Below are 22380 nucleotides of genomic sequence, written 5' to 3' on the forward strand. Positions count from 1 at the left end.
GGCTTGTTAATTATGGATTTTGAGGGGTTTCAATGGTGAGGTTTCTCAGCCCTCGCCGATGGAGTGATGAAGTCAGAGGAGCTGAAGTGTTTATTAACACTTAGAATTTTCTTGTAGTTTAAAGTCTATAGTAAACAACAACGTTTAGAAGTTAAATAAATATTTTTATTTTTAAAATTTTTTAAATTATGAAAAATCAACACGGTGCCGTTTCATGCCCAAATTGATATATCCTAAACTCACAGTTTCATTAAATATTAATATGCTATCATATTTATATGATAAATAAAAACTCTATCACAAATTTGTCATGCCTTTATGATGTATGAAAATTCTGTCATGTGTCTATCATATTCTTGTGATAAATGACCAATTTTCTAATATCTATCACAAAAATTCTGTCATGTTAGCCCATTATTCTAGTAGTGAGATATTTATCCAACTGGATTACAAAGTAATTGAAATTAATTGTAACACCTATGGCCAAAACTTGGACCCAGTGTTATTTTATAATCAAAATTGAAACCTATAGTTACAGTCAGCTTGAATCTGAATCAAATGAGCAAAGGGGGGCAATTGCCTTCTCTAAGCTCTAACCATGAAACAATAATCAAATCGTCAGACCTCTAAAATAAGCCAATGAAACATTACTCACAAACCCATCGATTAACATCTTTAAAGCTTTGGCACTGAAACTTAAACGAGCGTTTTGTGTTAAATAGTATTGAAAGTAAACACAGCAGCAAACTTAAACGAAAAAGTATTGTCATTCATTGTGTGAAAAATTATGCGAAATTCTGATATTTTACGTCGATCTATCCAAATCCAAGCAGGAAAATGAATGCTCGAGCAATATTCAAATATCAAAAGAGCATATTTTCAAAATTAAGTTAGGAAAAAAAATTTCAGTATCAATTATCATCAACGGGTTCTTGATGTTAAGAATAAGCATTAACATGAGCTGCTCAGGTCGGCTGATGAATCAGCAAGCTGTTAAGCAATATGCTGAGTCATCAGCCACGTCAGCAGTCAGTTACGGAGGCTGTTGCTTTGCTTAAGAAGCCTCTGGATATGTATATATAAACCCCTGTAATCTCAGTTCATTTTGTAGCTTAATGAAATGAATTTGGCTCACTATTCTTCTATCAAAACTTTTAGTATTTTCCCTTCACTTTCTAGGCAAACAAACACAGCAACATCTTTTAACTGTTGAAATCTTCCAGCTCCGGTGCAAGCCTCAGTCACAATGTATTCACTCGATGGCACATCTTCACCCAGACTTTTCGGTAAAGTGAATTAAAGCTTTCAGAATGATAGAAAGCAAATGCATGAGCCACGAAGATCTGGAAGAATGCCAAAGCCAAACCCTAAGTATACTACTGAGAGCATGAGTTGACTCCCATGCAAGCCATGCATGAGACATGCATATGCAGATATTGTGAAGATAAGTGCTGGAGCCGTGAGAACATGAGTTGACTCCCATGCAAGCCATGCATGAGACATGCATGTGCAGATATTGTGAAGATAAGTGCTGGAGCCGTGATCTGGGGATAACCTTATCAACGATTGTGCAACGATTAAAGGGGAAGCTAAGACACGGAAGTTGTTTTCGATTATCTTTCTGTTTCGAAATATTAGCTAAGTTGTTATTTTAATATTTGTTTTATTGATTTCAGCCGTGATTGTGGGTTGAAAATCAAAGTCTTGTTATTATAAATAAGCTCCAGAATATGAATAAAGGCATTGAGAATTCAAACTACAATTATTTGGTTATTTCTCACCATAAGCAGAAAAATATCACTAGCATTATTCGTAATCATTGTCTGCATCTGACTGGGACCTAACACAGAACGATACATAAAACTTTAAATTGTTCCTGTAACACACAGAAAGTCTTTAGTTCGGTATCGTAAATTCAATTTCTTATAATCTCATTAATATACTTTTTGAATTTTATTGTGATCTTCATTAGGCGTCAATTTTTATTTTTCATTTAAAAGAAAAAGCACTTCCGGAGTCATTGTAAGATCTTTTTCTGTGTAAATATCTTTTTCTTTTAATTTAAAATTAGATATATCAAACTTATTCATCGGGGTTTTGTTACATTTCCTTTTATTTTCAATAATTAATTTGTTATCTAATTGGTCAATAAATTTGCTTCTTGTTTGTCCAGTACACTAATATAGATGCTGTTCATTAGAAGCAGACACATAGCTGTAAATTATTTCTTAGGTTTTGAGATAGGAATGACGAAGGACAGATGCAGGGGCACTGTTTTAAGTCAACCAAAGTTAAAGATGATTCGAACTCATAGTTCTTGCATAAAAACCTTTGTTAGCTTTACTTTTGTTGTCAAAATTATTATTATTATAATTTTTTTAATGGTAGAAGTAGAACCTAATCCCTCACAATTATCAATTAATACTATGTTAATTACCAAACACTATTATTTTTTTATTCATACCTAGTAGTGATTTAAATTTGAAAAGCGACAAAACCATAAACCAGTTTTTAATATATAATAAACCAGTTTACATTTATTTTTTTAAGGAGAAATGTAAGGATCCTTTTAATAAAAAAAAACCATCAACATTAAAATGATAGAATTAGAAACGAAAATCACAACAACATTACAATTGCATTCAGTTTCTACGTATCCTCCTCCTCCTTGTTGCCTTTTGCTGCGTTCCCAACTTCTCCAGAATCCATCCGATAATTCCTGTGCTGAAGTTGAACCCGAGAACCAATCCTGCCACAAGTCCGCCCGCATAGCCAATCAGAATGATTTTCCAATCAGATGCGCCCGAAAACAGAGACTTCTCCGACCTTTAAGTATGATCTTCAATTGTTGGAGGTTCACCACTCTCACATTCTTTGGACAAAGGCCTTCCACAAAATCCTGAGTTGCGGTCCAAAGAAGTGTTGTCAAATGTAGCAAATTGCTTTCCTTGTGGTATAAGCCCTGCAAGGCAATTGTCCGAGACATTGAAGAATGCGAGAAATGTGAGCTGAACCAGTTGTTGAGGAATCTGTCCTGAAAACTTGTTATTTGAGAGATCCAATGATTCCAAATTTGTTAGATTGCCCAAACATGATGGAATATGGCCTTGGAGATTATTGTTCTGGAGGTTTAGAACTTGAAGTCCCTTTAAATTCTCAATCGATGCTGAAATCGCCCCATCAAAACTATTGTTTGAGAGAATAATGCCCGCGAGGATATCTGGAATCTTGTTATATGTCATCATTCGCCCTTTGCTGTTCATTGTCAATGATCAGTAGTCATAAGTGCTAAGTATATCATTGGACAATTGTCCATACAGACAAAGCACATCTTGCAGATATCTTAGCTCACTTGCATTGACAATTTTCATGGCATTCCAACACAGGAAACTCTTTGATGGAAGCTTTCCAGTAAATCTGTTGTCAGATAGGTCAATAATGCGGAATTTAGAAAATCCACAACCAGTTCTGGGTTCTTCTATAATGCCATAAAATATGTTGGATCGTAGGATGACGACATTCAATTTTGGCAGACTTCCTAACCAAGAGGGAAAAGTGTCACTAATCTGGTTGTTCCCAAGACCAAGAAATTCCAACTTTGAACAGTTGATCAATGATCTTGGAATTCTTCCTTGAAACAGATTATGGCTTAAATCCATCACGCCTAATCTACTTTCTTTAGTGAATGTATTTGGGATGGTCCCAGAGAAGTTGTTCCCCTGCAAGTCGAGCACTGAAAGTTCATTGCTGAAATTGCCTAAACACTGAGGAAGCAAGCCACTTAAGTTATTGTGAGACAAAACAAGGCTTTCAAGTATATTCAAATTGCATATCCACGATGGAATTTCCCCTGTTAAGCTACTGCTAAAAGCTAGATAGTTAACGGTTCCGGGGGGTGGAACTGGGAGTGGTCCTTGTAAATTATTAGAGCTAAGATCAAAAGTCACCAAATCACCGTTATTCCCTGGAAGAAGAATAGGATGCTGATCAAACCCGGTTAACAAGTTATGCGAAAGGTTCAAGGCATTTAGATTATGCATATTGGGGTCTAACAACCATTTGGGTACTTTTCCCTCAATTCTATTGTCAGAAAGGTCCAGGACCACCATATCACGTTGGTTTTCCAAGAAATGTGGAAATTTAGTAAGATTGCATGAACGCAGTCCTATATATTGAATTTTCTGTGAAGTGGTATTAGAAGTGGCTTTGGTGAGCATTGACAACCTATTTAATGAGAGACCTAAAACTAACTCTATCGTTCCTCCATAAGAATTTTGAGCCATGTCAAGGACGACAAGTTCGGTAAGATTCCGAAGTGAAGATGTAATTTGACCTGAAAAATTACACTCAGACATATATATTGCTTCCAATGACCTAAGATTTCCAATGGAACCAAGTAAGTTACCTGAAAAATTATTAAATCCAAGATACAAAAATTGTAGCCGGGTGAAATTACCAATTGAATGTGGAACTTTGCCCCAAAAACCACATGACCTCAGATCTAATAGCTTCAAAGAACTAAAATTTCCAGTCGACCAAGGAAACTCACCCAAAAATTTATTAAATGAAAGGTCAAGTTTTTCCAAAGAAAAAAGATTTCGAATGGAAGTAGGCAACTCGCCAAAAAATCCATTTTGTGAAAGGTCAAGTTCTTTCAAAGAACCAAGATTTCCTATGGAAATAGGCAACTCACCAAAAAATCTATTTTGTGAAAGGTCAAGTTCTTACAAAGAACTAAGATTTCCAATGGAAATAGGCCACTCACTCGACAAAAAATTTGCAGAGAGATCTAGTTCTTTCAATGAATGAAGATTACCAACAGAAATAGGCAGCTCACCTTGTAATTCATTTAGTGAAATGTCTAAATGAAGGAGCTTTGATAGATTACCGATCGAAGATGGAATTCTTCCTGAAATTAGTAAAAAAAAAAAAAGAACACATTGCTTAAGTGGAAAATAAAAAATAATAATAATTTTTACTAATGAATTTAACATTGCAATTGACAATTTTCGAGTAAAATATATATATTTAACAATAACATGCATGTATATTAATTAAGGAGAAAATATATAAAATTTAATTACCTTGCAATTCACAGTTTTGAAGAGAAACAAACGTCAAAGAAGATAGATTTCCGATGTTATGAGGTATCATTGAATCAATAGAAACATCACCAAGGTCAAGTGTTTTTAGATTACTTAACTTCTCGACTAAATTTTCGAAACTGGGCTTCTGGAGTTCAACTCTACTACCAGGAACATCATTTAGTGATAAATCAAGGGACACCAAGTTGGAGAGCTTTAGAATTTCTGAAGGTATTTGACCAGATAAAGAAGTTCCAGAGAGGTTCAAGTATGATAACCTGGAAAGGTTGATGATTTCTGGTGGGATTTCGGAGGAATTGAAGTCATTCAAAGCAAGATTAAGCCACTCGAGATGGACAAGCTTGGAAAGGCTGCTGCTAGAGTCGATAGAACCAAAAAGGCAGCTATGGGAGAGGTCAAGCTTGATGACATGACCGGTGTTCTTATTGCAATGAACGTCGTCCCAAGAGCAGCAATCAACGCTACCTTCTTCTGGCTTCCATGATGCCATTGTAGGACGACAGTCAAATTTCCAAGCATAAAAATCACCACTGATGCGGCTTTCTTTGAATTGCAACAAAGCAGAAAGCTCATCATCATGGCAGAGTGGCAGCATAGAAGAAGCAGTGACGTTAGCAATTGTAAAATTAAAGAAAAAGAAGGGAAAAACTAACCGTATGAATATTGTGAATAAACATATGGACGATAAGCCCATAGTTTTCTCAAAAATAAAATTTGTTTAACTTTGTAGATGTGAAGAAATTTAAGGATCTTTAGTTTGGACTCTTTTTTGTTTTTTTAAGTCGACAAAAGTTAGTCTTAATAATATTTATTTTTTATTATTTGATGTGATGTCGTAAACTTTTACCATTCCGTCACCACCGAAAATACGTTTATAGCAAACGTGAGGATTAATTAATTAGCACAGGGAAAAAATGAAAATGAGTAAATGAGTAATACATTCATTTTTATTTTTTGTTTGAAAAAATGAAAAACATAATTCCGAAGTGGTCCTGACCACTTGAAATTTTTTAAAAAATGATAAATATTATTTGGATATGATATCAACTCAAAATTCAAACAAATCTTACAAACAACTGGGGAAAAATGGTGAATTCCATTCCTTAACCGTGGTTTATTAAATTTAAAAAAAAAACTAGTGAAAAAAGATGATAATTAAATTAATTTTAATGGAAACAAAGTCACAATAGTAGAAGTGACAATTTCGGCACGATTAGCTAATTAATCAGACACAAACACAAGACAAATTAATGAATTTGGATTTACTAAAATTGACATGATTTTCAACTTTGATCAATTAAAAACCTTTCATTTCGTATCATCGGACCCACTATTAATCATCATAAATTATAGTCAACAGACGATCGATTTCAGAGACTCAAGACTACTAATGATAAGCCTTTGCATGCTCTGTACATATGCCGTGTCAGAAAATTATTTCTTACTTTTTAACATAAGAATGACGAAAGAGTGATGTATTTTTGGACACTGTTCTAAGTCAACTAAAATTAAAAATTGGCCATATATCATTATAATGGATATCAAGATAATTTGAACTCTTAGTTGTTGGATAAAAAAATATTGTTATCTTTATTTTTGTTCGCAGAATGGTTATTAGTATAGTTCTTTTAAAGTTCTCAAAATTTTCATTTAAAAAAAAATGTTCCTACAATATACCCAAAAAAAATAAAAATTGAACCCCAAAAAGAGAAAACTATTTTTTAAAATATAACACAGATAATATCGGTGAGAGTAATTTAGGTCAATTCAAAATCGCTAATTCGGAGTCAGATTCATGTATTAATTGTATCATAAGTTACCATCTCTGAGTACGACTATGGCGTGACAGAGGCTAATGGAAACTCCAGACTAGTGAGAGTCTATCGTTACTGAAAAATGCATGAATGGCATGGATGCAAAAGTAATAAAATTTGGAACTGATGATTAAGCCATTGGCTAACAAAAATTAACTTCTGAAGAGGCAAGGTCCCTCAAAAAAAAAAAAAAATTCTTTAATTTGTTCCATTGTTTGGTTTGACAAAATATATCATCTAAAATTTGGAACTGATGATCTATCGAAGTTGACCTGTGTTTATATTTCCTTTCATTTTCTATAATTTGTCATCTAATGGGTCAATGAATTAATTTTCTTCTTCTTCTTTTTTATCCTTTCCGCACTTGAATTTCCCTTCACGGCAAGTTGAGTATTCTGCATACTTTAGGGAATGTCATTGTCTTGATGACTTTTCACTACAACTCTAAAATTTTCCTCCCCACGGCATTTGAATTTTCTTTGTAAACCGCGCACTCGTTGGCTGAGTGATGACACCTCCTCAACTTAATTATTCTCAAGGTCAAGAATTCGAGTTTTACTCCTTTAGGTTTCTTAGCCGAGCTGCCAATGCGCCAATTTGTAATGAGCTTTACCTGATGGTCTCTGAGATGGGCTCTAATTAGTGCACCTAAATTCCTCTTATGTTAGAAACTAAAGTTTCTAAAACTTTTTAACTTGTTTAAATTATCCTCCAGCAGTGCCTTGAATGAGATCTTCTACTCCATCAATGCTTGTATGTTGTGTTTCATTTGGGGATTAGATTTCCCAGTACGTAGACAGAGAACTCTGACTCTGTTGTCCGATGTCTCTGCATTTTCTTGAACTCTCTACTCTGACTCTCATCGTGTAATTAAGGAGGATTAAAGTAAAAGAAAAGGGTAGAACCAGTTCTCCCTATTTGTTGCACTAGCTATCAGATTTCCATATTATACTAATTATTGGCCAAAAACATTTTTTTTATTTAAATTGTCAAAAAGACTTGAATGTTCTCATCCTAAAATAAGTTCCATTAAAACAATCATAATATTTATGGAATGTTTATAACTAGAATGAGTGCTCCTACTTAAACTAGTAAAATCTCTTGAACTAATTTAAATGTTCAATCCTGCTCACATGAGTGAGGAGAGGGTATTTGTTTTAAATTTTATTGTATTGAATTTCGCACTTTCAATACTTCAACGCAGTTATTACGATTTCATCAAGTTTACGATGTTAATGATCAAACAGTACACTTTCTAAACTAACTAAAATAGTACCTAGCTAGCTAATTAGATAACGGATTAATGGAATGGATGTGGGTGTCTAGTTTTAGAGTTTGAAATTTTTTTTTAAATTAATCAAAGAAAGCATATTTTTAATTTTGAGTTATTGTACTATTAATTAATAATTTAATTAAAAAATTTATTTATTTGCTATCATAATAGTTGTTGAAAATGCCTTTAATAGGGGTTGGTTCAATATTTGGTTAGAGTCTGATTTCATGCTGGCGATCCAACTTCTTCTTTTCATCCCTCTTTGACCATTTGAAATGTACTTGCATTGCAAATGTCTGTAGTCAAACTTGGGTCTTCAATGTACTCACATCCCTTGGTAGGATTTCTCTCCTTCAAAGATTAGCGCTCTTTCTTCTCGAGATGCAAATGGCTTTTCAAATTGTCATTTTTGTTAATGTAGGTCCTACATTCATGGTTTTCTGAAGATTTTATATCATCTTAGCTTTATGCATTTAAAGAGTAAGATTTTATATCACCTTAGCTTTATGCATTTAATGAGGGATAGGGTTTACTATATCCCCTAATTAATTGTGTTAAGTCTACTATTTATCGAGTTGACATCTTATAGCAAGTTTAGTATTGAAATTTTATTTACTAAATATCATGTAATAGTGAAACGACCCGCCCCAAACCCCAGGGTGAGTCTATCTAATCTCATCAAAACTGGATTGATAATAATGTAATTGTTAAAGATTCTGCCGAAAATTCAGCAAAGTTTCCTTTATAAATATAGCACTCCCAATCTGAAAATATGTAAAACAAGCACTTCCAAAATAATTCAATTTACAACAAACTCCAATAATCAACATCCTCAACTAAAATGCTGAGTTTTTCTCAAGACATCTCCAAAGTCTCAAAGAATAATATTATAACTAATATTAATATACCTCAGTTTATTTTTAATCCTAAAAAAATAATATAACAAAATTATACAATCCCAAAAGAACGAGATAACCATCATGTCCTAACAAAAAGCATCTATATCTTCTAACACCATCACGTGGCCAAGACTCAAAATATATTTACAGTCGTTAGGTCGGTCTAGTGTACTTGCAACCTCCTGGTGGGGGGGGGGAATATAATAAAAACGGGATGAATATAAAACTCAGTGAGTGGATAGTAATTTTTGAAAATTAATTCTTATTTTAAAAGAAATAATCATGTCATTTCCAAACACAATTTTATTAAACCATATGTGAGAAACCAGTAATAAATCATTTAACATTTAAATCGGATTACTAACCATGAAAAGCATATACAATATCGTACCTAATAACCATGGAAATCATATCACGATATTATATAGAATACACAGATCTGAAAAATCATCACCAAACAAGTACCCAGGGGAATAATCTCGTCGTATTTAGACCTCAATGGACAGGCAATGACGTACTATCTAGGTACCGTCACCCCCCAGAGCTACACGGATAGACAAGGAAATACCATCTCATATCTCATCATATCATCTCATCATATTTGTGCATGCATAATCTAGTCCCCAAAGGACAAAAGCACCCAAGCACACGGCCCAAAGTCTCTATGTGTACTCAGACGAGCCCCAAAGGCCTGTATCTCATCTGTGTCATATGTATCTCAATATCTGTCTGTATCTCATATCTATATCTCTGTAACCATCATACCGCATGCATATCCCCCCAAAAGGCAAAAGCGCCCAAATACACGGCCCAAAGCCTCTATGTGTGTTCAGACGGGCCCCAAAGGCCTCTCATCTCATCTGTATCACTGTATCTGGAGGGAAGGGTATTGTCCAATGATTTTAAAAGCAATCTCTATACTCATATTCATATACATTATAATCATATCTTTCTTTTCATTATCACATCTAAATCCACTTTTCTCATCTTTAAGATACTCTCATATTTTATTCAAGTCTGTACGGAAAACCATTAACCAAACATTTTAATATAATGTTAATGCGTGAATAAAATCTATTTCGAGAAAATCATTAAATCAGAATATTTAAAATACTTATTTCGCAAACATGCTTTACTATCATAATTAACTATGAAAATAGGTTTTGTATATTCCATTCATAGTGACGGTGTTCACGTCCGGTTATCGTCCACGTTCGCAGACTGCTTATTGCTTGCGGATCCTCCTAAATCAAGGAAACGACATAATTATTTTTCATAAATTGGAATTACGACTAAATTTATACAATAAACTTGAAACGAACATCTATCCATAATTTACAACTCCCGTGTCGATAGAGTTACCAAAATACCCTTGAATCCGTAAATCATTAAATACTCTGAAATCGTAAATCACCGAATTACCCTTAGAATCATAATTACACTCAATCCTCAATTTTAGGAATTACTAAAATATCCACAGGCTCATGAATTACAAAATCAATGAAATGACATAATTATTTTCCATAAATCGGAATTATGACTAAATTTATACAGTAAACTCGAAACAAACATCTATCCATAATTTACAACTCCCGTGTCGATAGAATTACCAAAATACCCTCGAATATGTAAATCATGAAAATACTCTGAAATCGTAAATCACTGAATTACCCTCAAAATTGTAATTACACTCAATCCTCAATTTTAGGAATTACTAAAACATCCACAGGCTCAGGAATTACAAAATCACCCTCAAAATGTGAAATTACTGAATTGCCCTTGCCGGTCAATGGTGGCCGAAATTCAAGCAACAGTGACCGGAAAGCTCAGGTTAGACACTTCTCGCTGAGCTAAGTTCAATGATACTGGCGGTGTGCTCCCACGCTTGGCGACGACACCGGAATCTAGCTCGACAGCCCTGTAACTACAACGGCTGAACCACAGCAAATCGACAGCTCTCGGTGGCTGTGGATGGTCGGAAAATCAAAAGGGAGTTGTGGGGAACAAAATCCAGCCAGTGGTGTCACCCAAAACCGCCGAAAATCTCGACAGAGCAAAGTGGAAAAGTCGCGGGTTTTTCAAGCTTTGGTCGCCGATGTTCTGGTTGTTTTTCGATAACGTGGACGGCTGGGGTATGATGGCCAGACTTCAAGCCTCAGATTGGTACCAAGCTTGACCGGTGGAGTGGCCGAAATCGTAAGATATGGCCGAGTCAATTTCGGGTCAAACAGGTCGGGTTTTTGGGTCGGTTTTGACAGCTTCTCTCTCACTCTCTCACACGTGTATTTGTTACCCCATTTCCAGCTTCTTCATTTACTTTTTAACCGCCTCACCTCTTTTTTTTCACATATGTTACAATCCTCCCCACTTATAAAAATTTTGTCCTCGAAATTTACGTACCTAATAAGAAAAGATAAGGATACTGAGCTCGCATTAAGTCTTCGCATTCCTATGTAGCCTTTTCCTTTGTATGATTCCTCCATCGTACTTTTCCTAGAGGAATGGTCTTAGAACGCAGAACTTGGTGTTTCTCTTCTAGTATCTCCACTAGTTCCTTTTCGTAAGTCTAATCTTCCTTCAACTGAATTGGTTGCTTCGATAACACATGGTTCGGATCATATATGTACTTTCGGAACATTGAGACATGAAACACATCGTGGACTCTGGATAACTCTGGTGGTAGAGCTAATCGATAAGCTAACAGACCGATGAGCTCAATGATCTCATAAGGCTGAATGTAACGTGGTCTTAGCATCCCACGTTTCCTAAATCAAAGCACCCCTTTCCAAGGAGATATTCGTATGAAAACTCTATGACCAACTTCAAATTCAAGTTCCTGCCTACGCTTGTCTGCATAACTCTTCTATCTATCTTGGGCCACTTTTAATCTATCCTGGATCAATTGTATCTTGTCGTCAACTTGGTGCCTACAGCATTTTGCAAGCTGGTCCAGAACTTAGAAGTAAACCGGGAATCTCTATCTGAGACTATGGACACGGGTACTCCATGAAGTCGAACTATCTCAGCCATATAAATACTCCCTAACTTGTCCATCGAATAGGTGGTTTTGAATGGTAAAAAGTGAGCAGATTTTGTAAGTTGATCAACAACCACCAAAATACTATCATGTCCTTTCTGAGTACGTGGAAGTCCCGCTATAAAATCCATAGTGATGTGCTCCCAACTTCCACTCAGGAATAGAAAGCGACTGAGAACACCTTGTAGGCCTTTGGTGTTCAGCTTTAATCTGCTGACAGACTAAACATCGAGAAATAAATTCTGCTATCTCTCTCTTCGTGCCCTTCCACCAACAATGATCCCTCAGGGTGTTGTACATCTTCGCCCTACCATGATGCATCGCATAAGCCGAACAGTGAGCTTATTCCATAATCTCTTCTTTTAGATCCTTAATATCAGGTACACAGAGTCTATTACCCATGACTAAGACTCTGTCGTCTCTTACCGTAAAATCGGTTCGTAAACATTTTTGCACATCCTCTTTCAACTTCATTAATTGTGGGTCCTGAGCTTGCATTTGGTGAACTTTGTCAATCAAAGTCGGCCTAACTCGAAAGTTAGCTATTAAAGCTCCACAATTGTCAGCGTTCAACTTGACTTCCAAAGATCTCAACTCGATCAACAGAGGCATATATGTCATTCGTAAGTGAGCTATAAAGCTGGAAGACTTTTTACTTAGTGCATCATGTACCACATTCGCTTTGCCCGGATGATAATCAATAGTGCAATCGTAGTCCTTAATTAGCTCGATCCATCTCCTCTATCTCAAATTTAGCTTTTTCTAAGTAAATAAATACTTGAGACTCTCATGATGGGTGAAAATCTAACACGTTGCCCCATATAGGTTATGCCTCCATGTCTTGAGTGCCAATACCACTGCTGCTAGCTCTAGGTCATGTGTTGGGTAGTTTTGCTCATGCTTCTTAAGTTGTCTAGAACCATAAGCCACCACTTTATCATGTTGTATTAACACACAACTCAATCCTTGCCTAGAGGCATCGTTGTATACCACAAATCCTTCATTACCAAATGGAAGTGTAAGAACTTGTGCTGAGGTCAAACGTATCTTAAGTTCTTGAAAACTCTTTTCACAATCATCATCCCATTAAAACTTAGCATTCTTTTTGGTTAACCGTGTTAGAGGAGTAGCAATCTTAGAGAATCCCTCCACAAATCTACGATAGTAGCCAGCCAACCCCAGGAAACTTCTAACCTCTGTGACATTTGTAGGCCATTCCTATTTCACAACAGCTTCAATCTTTTGAGGATCAACATAATGCCTTCAGCTGATATCACATGGCCTAAAAATACTACTCTGTCCAACCAGAACTCGTACTTGCTGAACTTGGCATACAACTGCTTTTGTCTCAAAGTCTGTAAAACAGTCTGCAAATGCTCTGCGTGCACCTCCTCACTTCGAGAATACACCAAGATATCATCAATGAATACAATCACAAACCGATCCAGGTACGGGCGAAATACCTTATTCATAAGGTCCATAAAAGCTGCTAGAGCATTTGTCAACCCAAATAGCATCACCAAGAATTCATTTGTCCATAATAGGTTCTAAATGTTGTTTTAGGAACATTGGCCTCTTTAATTCTAAGCTAATGGTACCTCGGGCACAAATCGATCTTAGAAAATACTTTCGCCCCCTGAAGTTGATCAAACAAGTCATCAATACACGGAAGTGGATACTTATTGTGTACCGTAACTTTTTTCAACTGTCTGTAGTCGATGCAAAGTCTAAAAGTCCCATTTTTTTTCTTAACAAACAAGACTGGAGCTCCCCGCGGGGACACACTAGGTCTATTAAACCCTTTATCTACCAACTCTTGCAATTGAAACTTCAGTTCCTTCAACTCTGCTAGAGCCATCCTGTATAGTGCCATAGATATAGGAGATGTTCCAGGGACTAAGTCAATAGAAAACTCATCTTCCCTGTTAGATGGCATCTTAGGAAATTCATCTGGATGGCCTACTACTAGAGCCACCCTCTGCCCAGCTCTGGCTATGCTTCTGCTTCAGTGCACAAACTTTGCATCCCTCTGAAATATTGTGCTCTACTCTCCTGGCTGCCTCAACTACCTCTCCAAACTCAGTGTATCGTAATGCAGTCACGGTGGTACGAATCTCAAATCGGAGGCTTTCCTCAAACCATTTGCATCTCTCTTTCTCATCACCGACTACAGATGTAGCAAATCTAAAGAGGTCTAAAAATTTCTTCTCATACTCCTCAACTGTCAGGGATCCCTGAACTACCAGAAGGGATTCACTCCGTTTAATATCCTAATACACAGCTGGAAAATAATGATTGTAGAATTCCTTATGGAAAATGCTCCAAGTAATCGCAGCATGCCCCTGATATCATCTTTCCACTGTCTGCCACCAATGGTAAGCTCTATCCTCGAGCAAGAAAGTGGCAAAGGATAATCTGTCATCCTCTGAACACTTCATCATGTCAAAAGTACGCTCTGACTTAACAAACTATGACTCAGCCTCAAGTGGTTCTTCGGAAACATTTAAGTTTCTCACTCGCTCAATAATGATTGCATTGCCAGCATGCTCTTGAGTCTGATTCTGCACAACTGTAGTCATGATCTGAGCTAGCCTATCAAATGACTGCTCAATATTTGGGGCAATCCCTGGCGCCTATTGTGCAATTTCATATGTGGAGGATTCAACTACCCCTCTTTCACAAGTTCACTTTCCCCCATAGGTACCCCACTAGAAGACAACCCAACTACTGGCCTAGTACGGCCACGACTACGTCTACTGCTACGACAAAGCATGATGGTGCCTACAAGATATAAATTCTAACTTTAATAAAAAAAATAAAACTTATTCTTACTAAGGTAGTAAAGTCTGCAAAATCTAAAACCATGCTCTAATACCAACTTAAACAACCAGCCCCAAACCCCAGGGTGAGTCTATCTAATAATAATCTAATTGGTAAAGATTCTGCCGAAAATTCGATAGAGTTTCCTTTATAAATATAACACTCCCAATCTGAAAAAATGTAAAACAAGCACTTCCAAAATAATTCAATTTACAACAAACTCCAATAATCAACATCCTCAACCAAAATACTAAGTTTTTCCCAAGATAACTCTAGAATCTCAAAGGATAATATTATAACTAATATTAATATACCTCAATTTATTCTTAATCCCAAAAGAATAATATAACAAAATTATACAAGCCCAAAAGAACGAGATAACCACGATGTCCTAACAAAAAGCATCTATTTCTTCTAATACCAACACGTAGCAAAGACTCAAAATGCATTTACAGTCGCTGGGTTGGTCTGGTGTATCTGCAACCTCCTGGTGGGGGGAAAATATAATAAAAACGGAATGAGTATAAGCCTTAGTGAGCTCAATGAGTGGATAGTAATTTTTGAAAATTAATTCCTACTTTAAAAGAAATAATCATATCATTTCCAAATACGATTTTATCAAACCATATGCGAGAAACCAGTAATAAGTCATTTAACATTTAAATCAGATTGCTAACCGTGAAAAGCATAAATAATATCGTACTTAATAACCATGGAAATCATATCACGATATTATATAGAATATACAGATCTGAAAATCATTACCAAACAATTATCCAGGGGAATAAACTCGTCGTATCCAAACCTCAACGGACGGGCAATGACTTACTATCTAGGTACCGTCACGCCCCATAGCTACACGGATAGACAAGGAAATACAATCTCATATCTCATCATATTTGTGCATGCATAATCTAGTCCCTAAAGGACAAAAGCGCCCAAGCACAAGGCCCAAAGCTTCTATGTGTACTCAGACGAGCCCCAAAGGCCTGTATCTCATCTGTATCATCTGTATCTCAATATCTGTCTGTATCTCATATTTGTATGTCTGCAACCATCATACCCCATGTATATGCCCCCAAAATGCTAAAGCGCCCAAACACACGGTCCAAAGCCTCTATGTGTGTTCAGACGGGCCCCAAAGGCCTCTCATCTCATTTGTATCATTGTATGTGGAGAGAAGGGTACTGTCCAATGATTTTAAAAACAATCTCTATACTCATATTCATATACATTCTAATCATATCTTTCTTTTCATTATCACGTCTAAATCCACTTTTCTCATCTTTAAGATACTATCATATTTTATTCAAGTCCATACGGAAAACCATTAACCAAACATTTTAATATAATATCAATGCATGAATAAAATCCATTTCGAGAAAATCATTAAATCAGAATATTTAAAATATTTATTTCGCAAACATACTTTACTATCATAATTAACCATGAAAATAGGTTTTGTATATTCCACTCACAGTGACGGTGTTCACGCTCGGTTATCGTCCACGTCCGCGGACTGATTATCGCTTGCAGATCCTCCTAAATCAAGGAAACGACATAATTATTTTCCATAAATTGGAATTACGACTAAATTTATACAATAAACTCAAAAACGAACATCTATCCATAATTTCGGGTCAAACGGGTCGGGTTTTTGGCTCGGTTTTTACAGCTTCTCTCTCACTCTCTCACACGTGTATATGTTACCCCATTTCCAGCTTCTTCATTTACTTTTATTTACTTTTTAACTGCCTCACCCCTTTTTTTCACATATGTTACAAATAGGGTTTAATTTATTCAATTCCTAGCTAATTTAGTTAAATTCCAATTTATTAGGAATATCGTTTCCTGGTTTTAACTAGATGTCTAATTTAGCAAGTCAATTAGTGACATGATTTTTATAAATGGTGCGTGGGATTTATTTAGAGGAAGAAGTTAGTTCAAACAAAAAGTTTATTAAATGCTCTAGATATTTCTTAGGAGATAAGTAAGGTAAGCATATCATTTTTATTCCTATTCAGATTTATAGGAATTATAAGAGGAAAAAAATTCTTATTTGGAAAGAATCCTAGGCTTTTAACGACAGTCTTAATAAATTTTTTCACATCAGCCTCATACTCATCAAACAATATATCATATTTAATCCAAGATTTATCCATTTTTGTTTAGTACCTGACATATAATTGAGACAAATTTCAACATAATGTACTAATGGGCAGCAATGATAAATAGTTTCCATTATCAATAAATTAAGCAACAAAACATTATTAATATTCAGTTTATAAATTTAATGAAATAAATAAATTTAAAAATAAAAACTTGTCATCATGTGCAACAAACATAACTTCACCAACGTGCTGTCATCATTTACCAAAACCCACTAATAATATCCTAAATAATTTAGCCCACATACATTTAACATTTATTTAAAAGAAATTTTAACAATCCGGTATTTCATGGACCGCAACACTATATATATATATATATATATATAAATACAAACGCAACTATACATTCCTTGGTCCACATGACCAAACTTACCATTTCTTTCAAACATAAAAAAAAATTGAAAACGGGGGCCTCACTTTTCAACTCAATAAAATACACTAGAAAGTATTGAAAAAGGGGGCCTCACTATTCAAGCGTCACCATTAGCTTGGATGTATGTAAAGATGATTTGAACCCATAGTTGTTGCATAAAAACCTTTGTTATCTTTACTTTTGTTGTCAAAATTATTATTGTAATTTTTTTAATGGTAGAAGTAGAACCTAATCCCTCACAATTATCATTTAATAATATGTTAATTACCAAACACTATTATTTTTTTATTCATACCTAGTAGTGATTTAAATTTGAAAAGCGACAAAACCAGAAACCAATTTTTAATATATAATAAACCAATTATTATTATTTTTTTTTACGGTGAAATGTAAGGATCCATTTAAAAAAAAAAAACACCAACATTACAATGACTGAATTAGAAACGAAAATCACAGCAACATTATAATTGCATTCAGTCTCTACGTCTCCTCCTCCTCCTTGTTGCCTTTTGCTGCGTTCCCAACTTCTCCAGAATCCATCCGATAATTCCTGTGCTGAAGTTGAACCCGAGAACCAATCCTGCCACAAGTCCGCCCGCATAGCCAGTCAGAATGATTTTCCAATCAGATGCGCCTGAAAACAGGGACTCCTCCGAGCCTTCAGTATGATCTTCATTTGTTGCAGCTTCACCACTCTCACATCCTTTGGACAATGGCTTTCCACACAATCCTGAGTTGCCGTCGAAAGAAGTATTGTCAAATGTAGCAAATTGCTTTCCTTGTGGTATAGGCCCTGTAAGGTAATTGTCTGAGACATTGAAGAATTCGAGAAATGTGAGCTCAACCAATTGTTGAGGAATCCGTCCTGAAAACTTGTTATTTGAGAGATCCAGTGATTCCAAATTTGTTAGATTGCCCAAACATGACAGAATAAGGCCTTGGAGATTATTGTGCTGGAGGTTTAGAACTTGAAGTCCCTTTAAATTTGCAATCGATGCTGGAATCGCCCCAACAAATCTATTATTTGAGAGAATAATGCCCGCAAGGATATCCGGAATCTTTTTATATGTCATCATTCGCCCTTTGCTGCTCATTGTCATTGAGTAGTCATAAGTGCTAAGTACATTATTGGTCACTTGTCCATACGAAGAAAGCACATCTTGCAGATATCTTAGCTCACTTGTATTGACAATTTTCATGGCATTCCAACACAGGAAACTCTTTGATGGAAGCTTTCCAGTAAATCTGTTGTTAGATAGGTCAATAATGCGGAGTTTAGAAAATCCACAACCAGTTCTGGGTTCTTCTATAACACCATAAAATATGTTGGATCGTAGGATGAGAACATTCAATTTTGGAAGAGTTCCTAACCAAGAGGGAAAAGTGTCACTAATCTGGTTGTTCCCAAGACTAAGAAATTCCAACTTTGAACAGTTGATCAATGATCTTGGAATTCTTCCTTGAAACAGATTATGGCTTAAATCAATCACGCCTAATCTACTTTCTTTAATGAAAGTATTTGGGATGGTCCCAAAGAAGTTGTTCCTCTGCAAGTCGAGCACTGAAAGTTCATCGCTGAAATTGCCTAAACACTGAGGAAGCAAGCCACTTAAGTTATTGTGAGACAAAACAAGGCTTTCAAGAATATTCAAATTGCATATCCACGATGGAATTTCCCCTGTTAAGCTATTGTTTGAAGCTAGATAGTTAACGGTTCCGAGGGGTGGAACTGGGAGTGGTCCTTGTAAATTATTAGAGCTAAGATCAAAAGTCACCAAATCACCGATATTCCCTGGAAGAAGAACAGGATGCTGATCAAACCCGGTTAACAAGTTATGCGAAAGGTTCAAGGCATTGAGATTATGCATATTGGGGTCTAACAACCATTTAGGTACTTTTCCCTGAATTTTATTGTCAGAAAGGTCCAGGACCACCAAATGACTTTGGTTTTCCAAGAAATTTGGAAATTTGGTAAGATTACATGAACGTAGTCCTATGTACTGAATTTTCTGTGAAGTGGTATTAGAAGTGGCTTTGGTGAGCACTGACAACCTATTTAATGAGAGACCTAAAACTTCCAAATTTTTCCAGCAAGTAAGTAAAACATCTAACTCTATCGTTCCGCTAAAAGAATTTCGAGCCAAGTCAAGGACGAAAAGTTGGGTAAGATTCCTAAGTGAAGGTGGAATTTGACCTGCAAAATTACACTTGGCGATATGTATTACTTCCAATGACCTAAGATTTCCAATGGAACCAAGTATGTCACCGGAAAAATTATTCAATCCAAGATACAAAAATTGTAGCCGGGTGAAATTACCAATCGAATGTGGAACTTTGCCCCAAAAACTACATGACCTTAGATCTAATAGCCTCAAAGAACTGAAATTTCCAGTCGACCATGGAAACTCACCCGAAAATTTATTGAATGAAAGGTCAAGTTTTTCCAAAGAAAAAAGATTTCGAATGGAAGTAGGCAACTCACCAAAAAATCCATTTTGTGAAAGGTCGAGTTCTTTCAAAGAACCAAGATTTCCCATGGAAATAGGCAACTCACCAAAAAATCTATTTTGTGAAAGGTCAAGTTCTTTCAAAGAACTAAGATTTCCAATGGAAATAGGCCACTCACTCGACAAAAAATTTGCAGAGAGATCTAGTTCTTTCAAAGAATGAAGATTACCAACGGAAATAGGCAGTTCACCCTGTAATTCATTTAGTGAAAGGTCTAAATGAAGGAGTTTCGATAGATTACCGAGTGAAGATGGAATTCTTCCTGAAATTTGTAAAAAAAAAAAAACACATTGCTTAAGTAGAAAATTAAAAATAATAAAAAATTTTACTAATGAATTTAACATCAGAATTGGCAATTTTCGAGTAATATATATATATTTAACAATAACATGCATGTATATTAATTAAGGAGAAAATATATAGAATTTAATTACCTTGCAATTCACAGTTTCGAAGAGAAACAAACGTCAAAGAAGATAGATTTGCGAAGTTATGAGGTATCGTTGACTGAATAGAAACATCACCAAGGTCAAGTGTTGTTAGATTGCTTAACTTCTCGACTAAATTTACGAAACTGGGCTTCTGAAGTTCCAGTCTACCATCAGGAACATCATTTAGTGATAAATCAAGGGACACCAAGTTGGAGAGCCTTAGAATTTCTGATGGTATTTGGCCAGATAAAGAAGTTCCAGAGAGGTTCAAGTATGATAACCTGGAAAGGTTGATGATTTCTGGTGGGATTTCGGAGGAATTGAAGTCATTCAAAGCAAGATTAAGCCACTCAAGATGGACAAGCTTGAAAAGGCTGCTGCTAGAGTTGATAGAACCAAAAAGGCAGCTGTGGGAGAGGTCAAGCTTGATGACATGACCAGTGTTCTTATTGCAATGAACGCCGTCCCAAGAGCAGCAATCAACGTTACCTTCTTCTGGCTTCCATGATGCCATTGTAGGACGACAGTCAAATTTCCAAGCATAAAAATCACCACTGATGATGCTTTCTTTGAATTGCAACAAAGCAGAGCGCTCATCATAATGGCAGAGTGGCAGCATAGAAGAAGCAGTGACGTTAGCAATTGTTAAATTAAAGAAAATGAAGGGAAAAACTAACCGTATGAATATTGTGAATAAACATATGGAGGATAAACCCATAGTTTTCTCAAAAATAAAATTTGTTTAGCTTTGTAGATGTGAAGAAATTTAAGGATCTTTGGTTTGCTTTTATAGGCAAATTGCAGCAATTCAAACATTATAGTCATTGGACTCTTTTTTTATATTTTTAAAGTCAACAAAACTTCGTCTTAATAATATTTATTTTATATTATTTGATGTGATGTCGTAAACTTTTACCATTCCGTCACCACCGAAAATACGTTTATAGCAAACGTGAGGATTAATTAATTAGTAAATGCGAACAATCGCATCAATACGGTGTCGGGCTGTTGGATTTTTAATTCTAACTTTATTCTTTTTTTTCTTTTTCTTTCTTTTTTACTTTTCACTTCACTTTAACAATCCTGGATTGTGGGAAAAAAGTTCATTCCTTTACATCCCTTTTTCCACATAAATCTACTCATAAAAGAATTACAGAAATGATTTCTGAATCTACAAAATGGAATCAAGTGAATGCAATCTTCCAATCATTCATATTCCCCTTTCCACATAAATCAACTCATAAAAGTGATGCTTACAATTATGTCCAGATTCACACCAGTATAGCAAAATAAACTTCTTTTAGATTTCCCAAATAGACGCTGTTGGTTATTTTGCAAAAAAAATTCAGGATCGAAGTAAAAAACATAAAATCTAAAATAGGGTAAAAGCTTATAACGAACATAAAACAAAATAAAGAAAGAGTATACATTATGCTATAAGTGTTTAAAGAAAATTACGTACAGTGTCTTCTATGTCTCCTGTTTCTCCTCATTGTTTTTGGCCATCCCAAATTTCTCAATCACCCTCCTGAGTATTGAACAAGCAAATATTATTAGTTATAATAAATAACTTAATGATGATAATTTTTTTGTCACCAAGTCCTTATCAAAAACCATTAGACTACTCTTGCACTGGTGTTTACCGTATGTGTAATAAATCAATCTTTTTTTTTTTTTGGTTTGAAAAAATGAAAAACATAATTCCGAAGTGGTCCAGACCACTTGAAATTTAAAAAACAAAATGATAAATATTATTTGGATATGATATCAACTCAAAATACAAACAACTGGCGAAAAATGGTGAATTCCATTCCTTAACCGAAGTTTATTAAATAAAAAAAAAAACTAGTGAAAAAAAATGATAATTAAATAAATTTTAATGGAAACAAAGTCACAATAGTAGAAGTGACAATTTTGGGCACCATTAACTAATTAATCAGACACAAACA

General features: G+C 35.3%; 2 protein-coding genes across 2 annotated transcripts; both read right to left on the reverse strand.

Moving 5' to 3' along the window:
• Positions 1–3272: 3272 nt before the first annotated feature.
• Positions 3273–5595, reverse strand: LOC18040313 (receptor-like protein 12). The gene is made up of 3 exons (XM_024183619.1): positions 5085–5595; positions 4766–4909; positions 3273–4672 (listed from the first exon to the last, which is right to left on the reverse strand). The coding sequence occupies exons 1-3, from the start codon at positions 5593–5595 to the stop codon at positions 3273–3275; spliced, it is 2055 nt and encodes a 684-aa protein (XP_024039387.1).
• Positions 5596–17965: 12370 nt separating this feature from the next.
• Positions 17966–21166, reverse strand: LOC18040314 (receptor-like protein 12). Its single transcript, XM_006432284.2, has 2 exons — positions 20435–21166; positions 17966–20262 (listed from the first exon to the last, which is right to left on the reverse strand). Exons 1-2 carry the CDS (start codon positions 21147–21149, stop codon positions 17966–17968), a joined length of 3012 nt encoding a protein of 1003 aa, XP_006432347.2. The 5' UTR covers positions 21150–21166.
• Positions 21167–22380: the final 1214 nt, after the last annotated feature.

Source organism: Citrus clementina, unplaced genomic scaffold, assembly GCF_000493195.1.
Source record: "Citrus clementina cultivar Clemenules unplaced genomic scaffold, Citrus_clementina_v1.0 scaffold_5, whole genome shotgun sequence".
Lineage (NCBI taxonomy): Eukaryota > Viridiplantae > Streptophyta > Magnoliopsida > Sapindales > Rutaceae > Citrus > Citrus x clementina.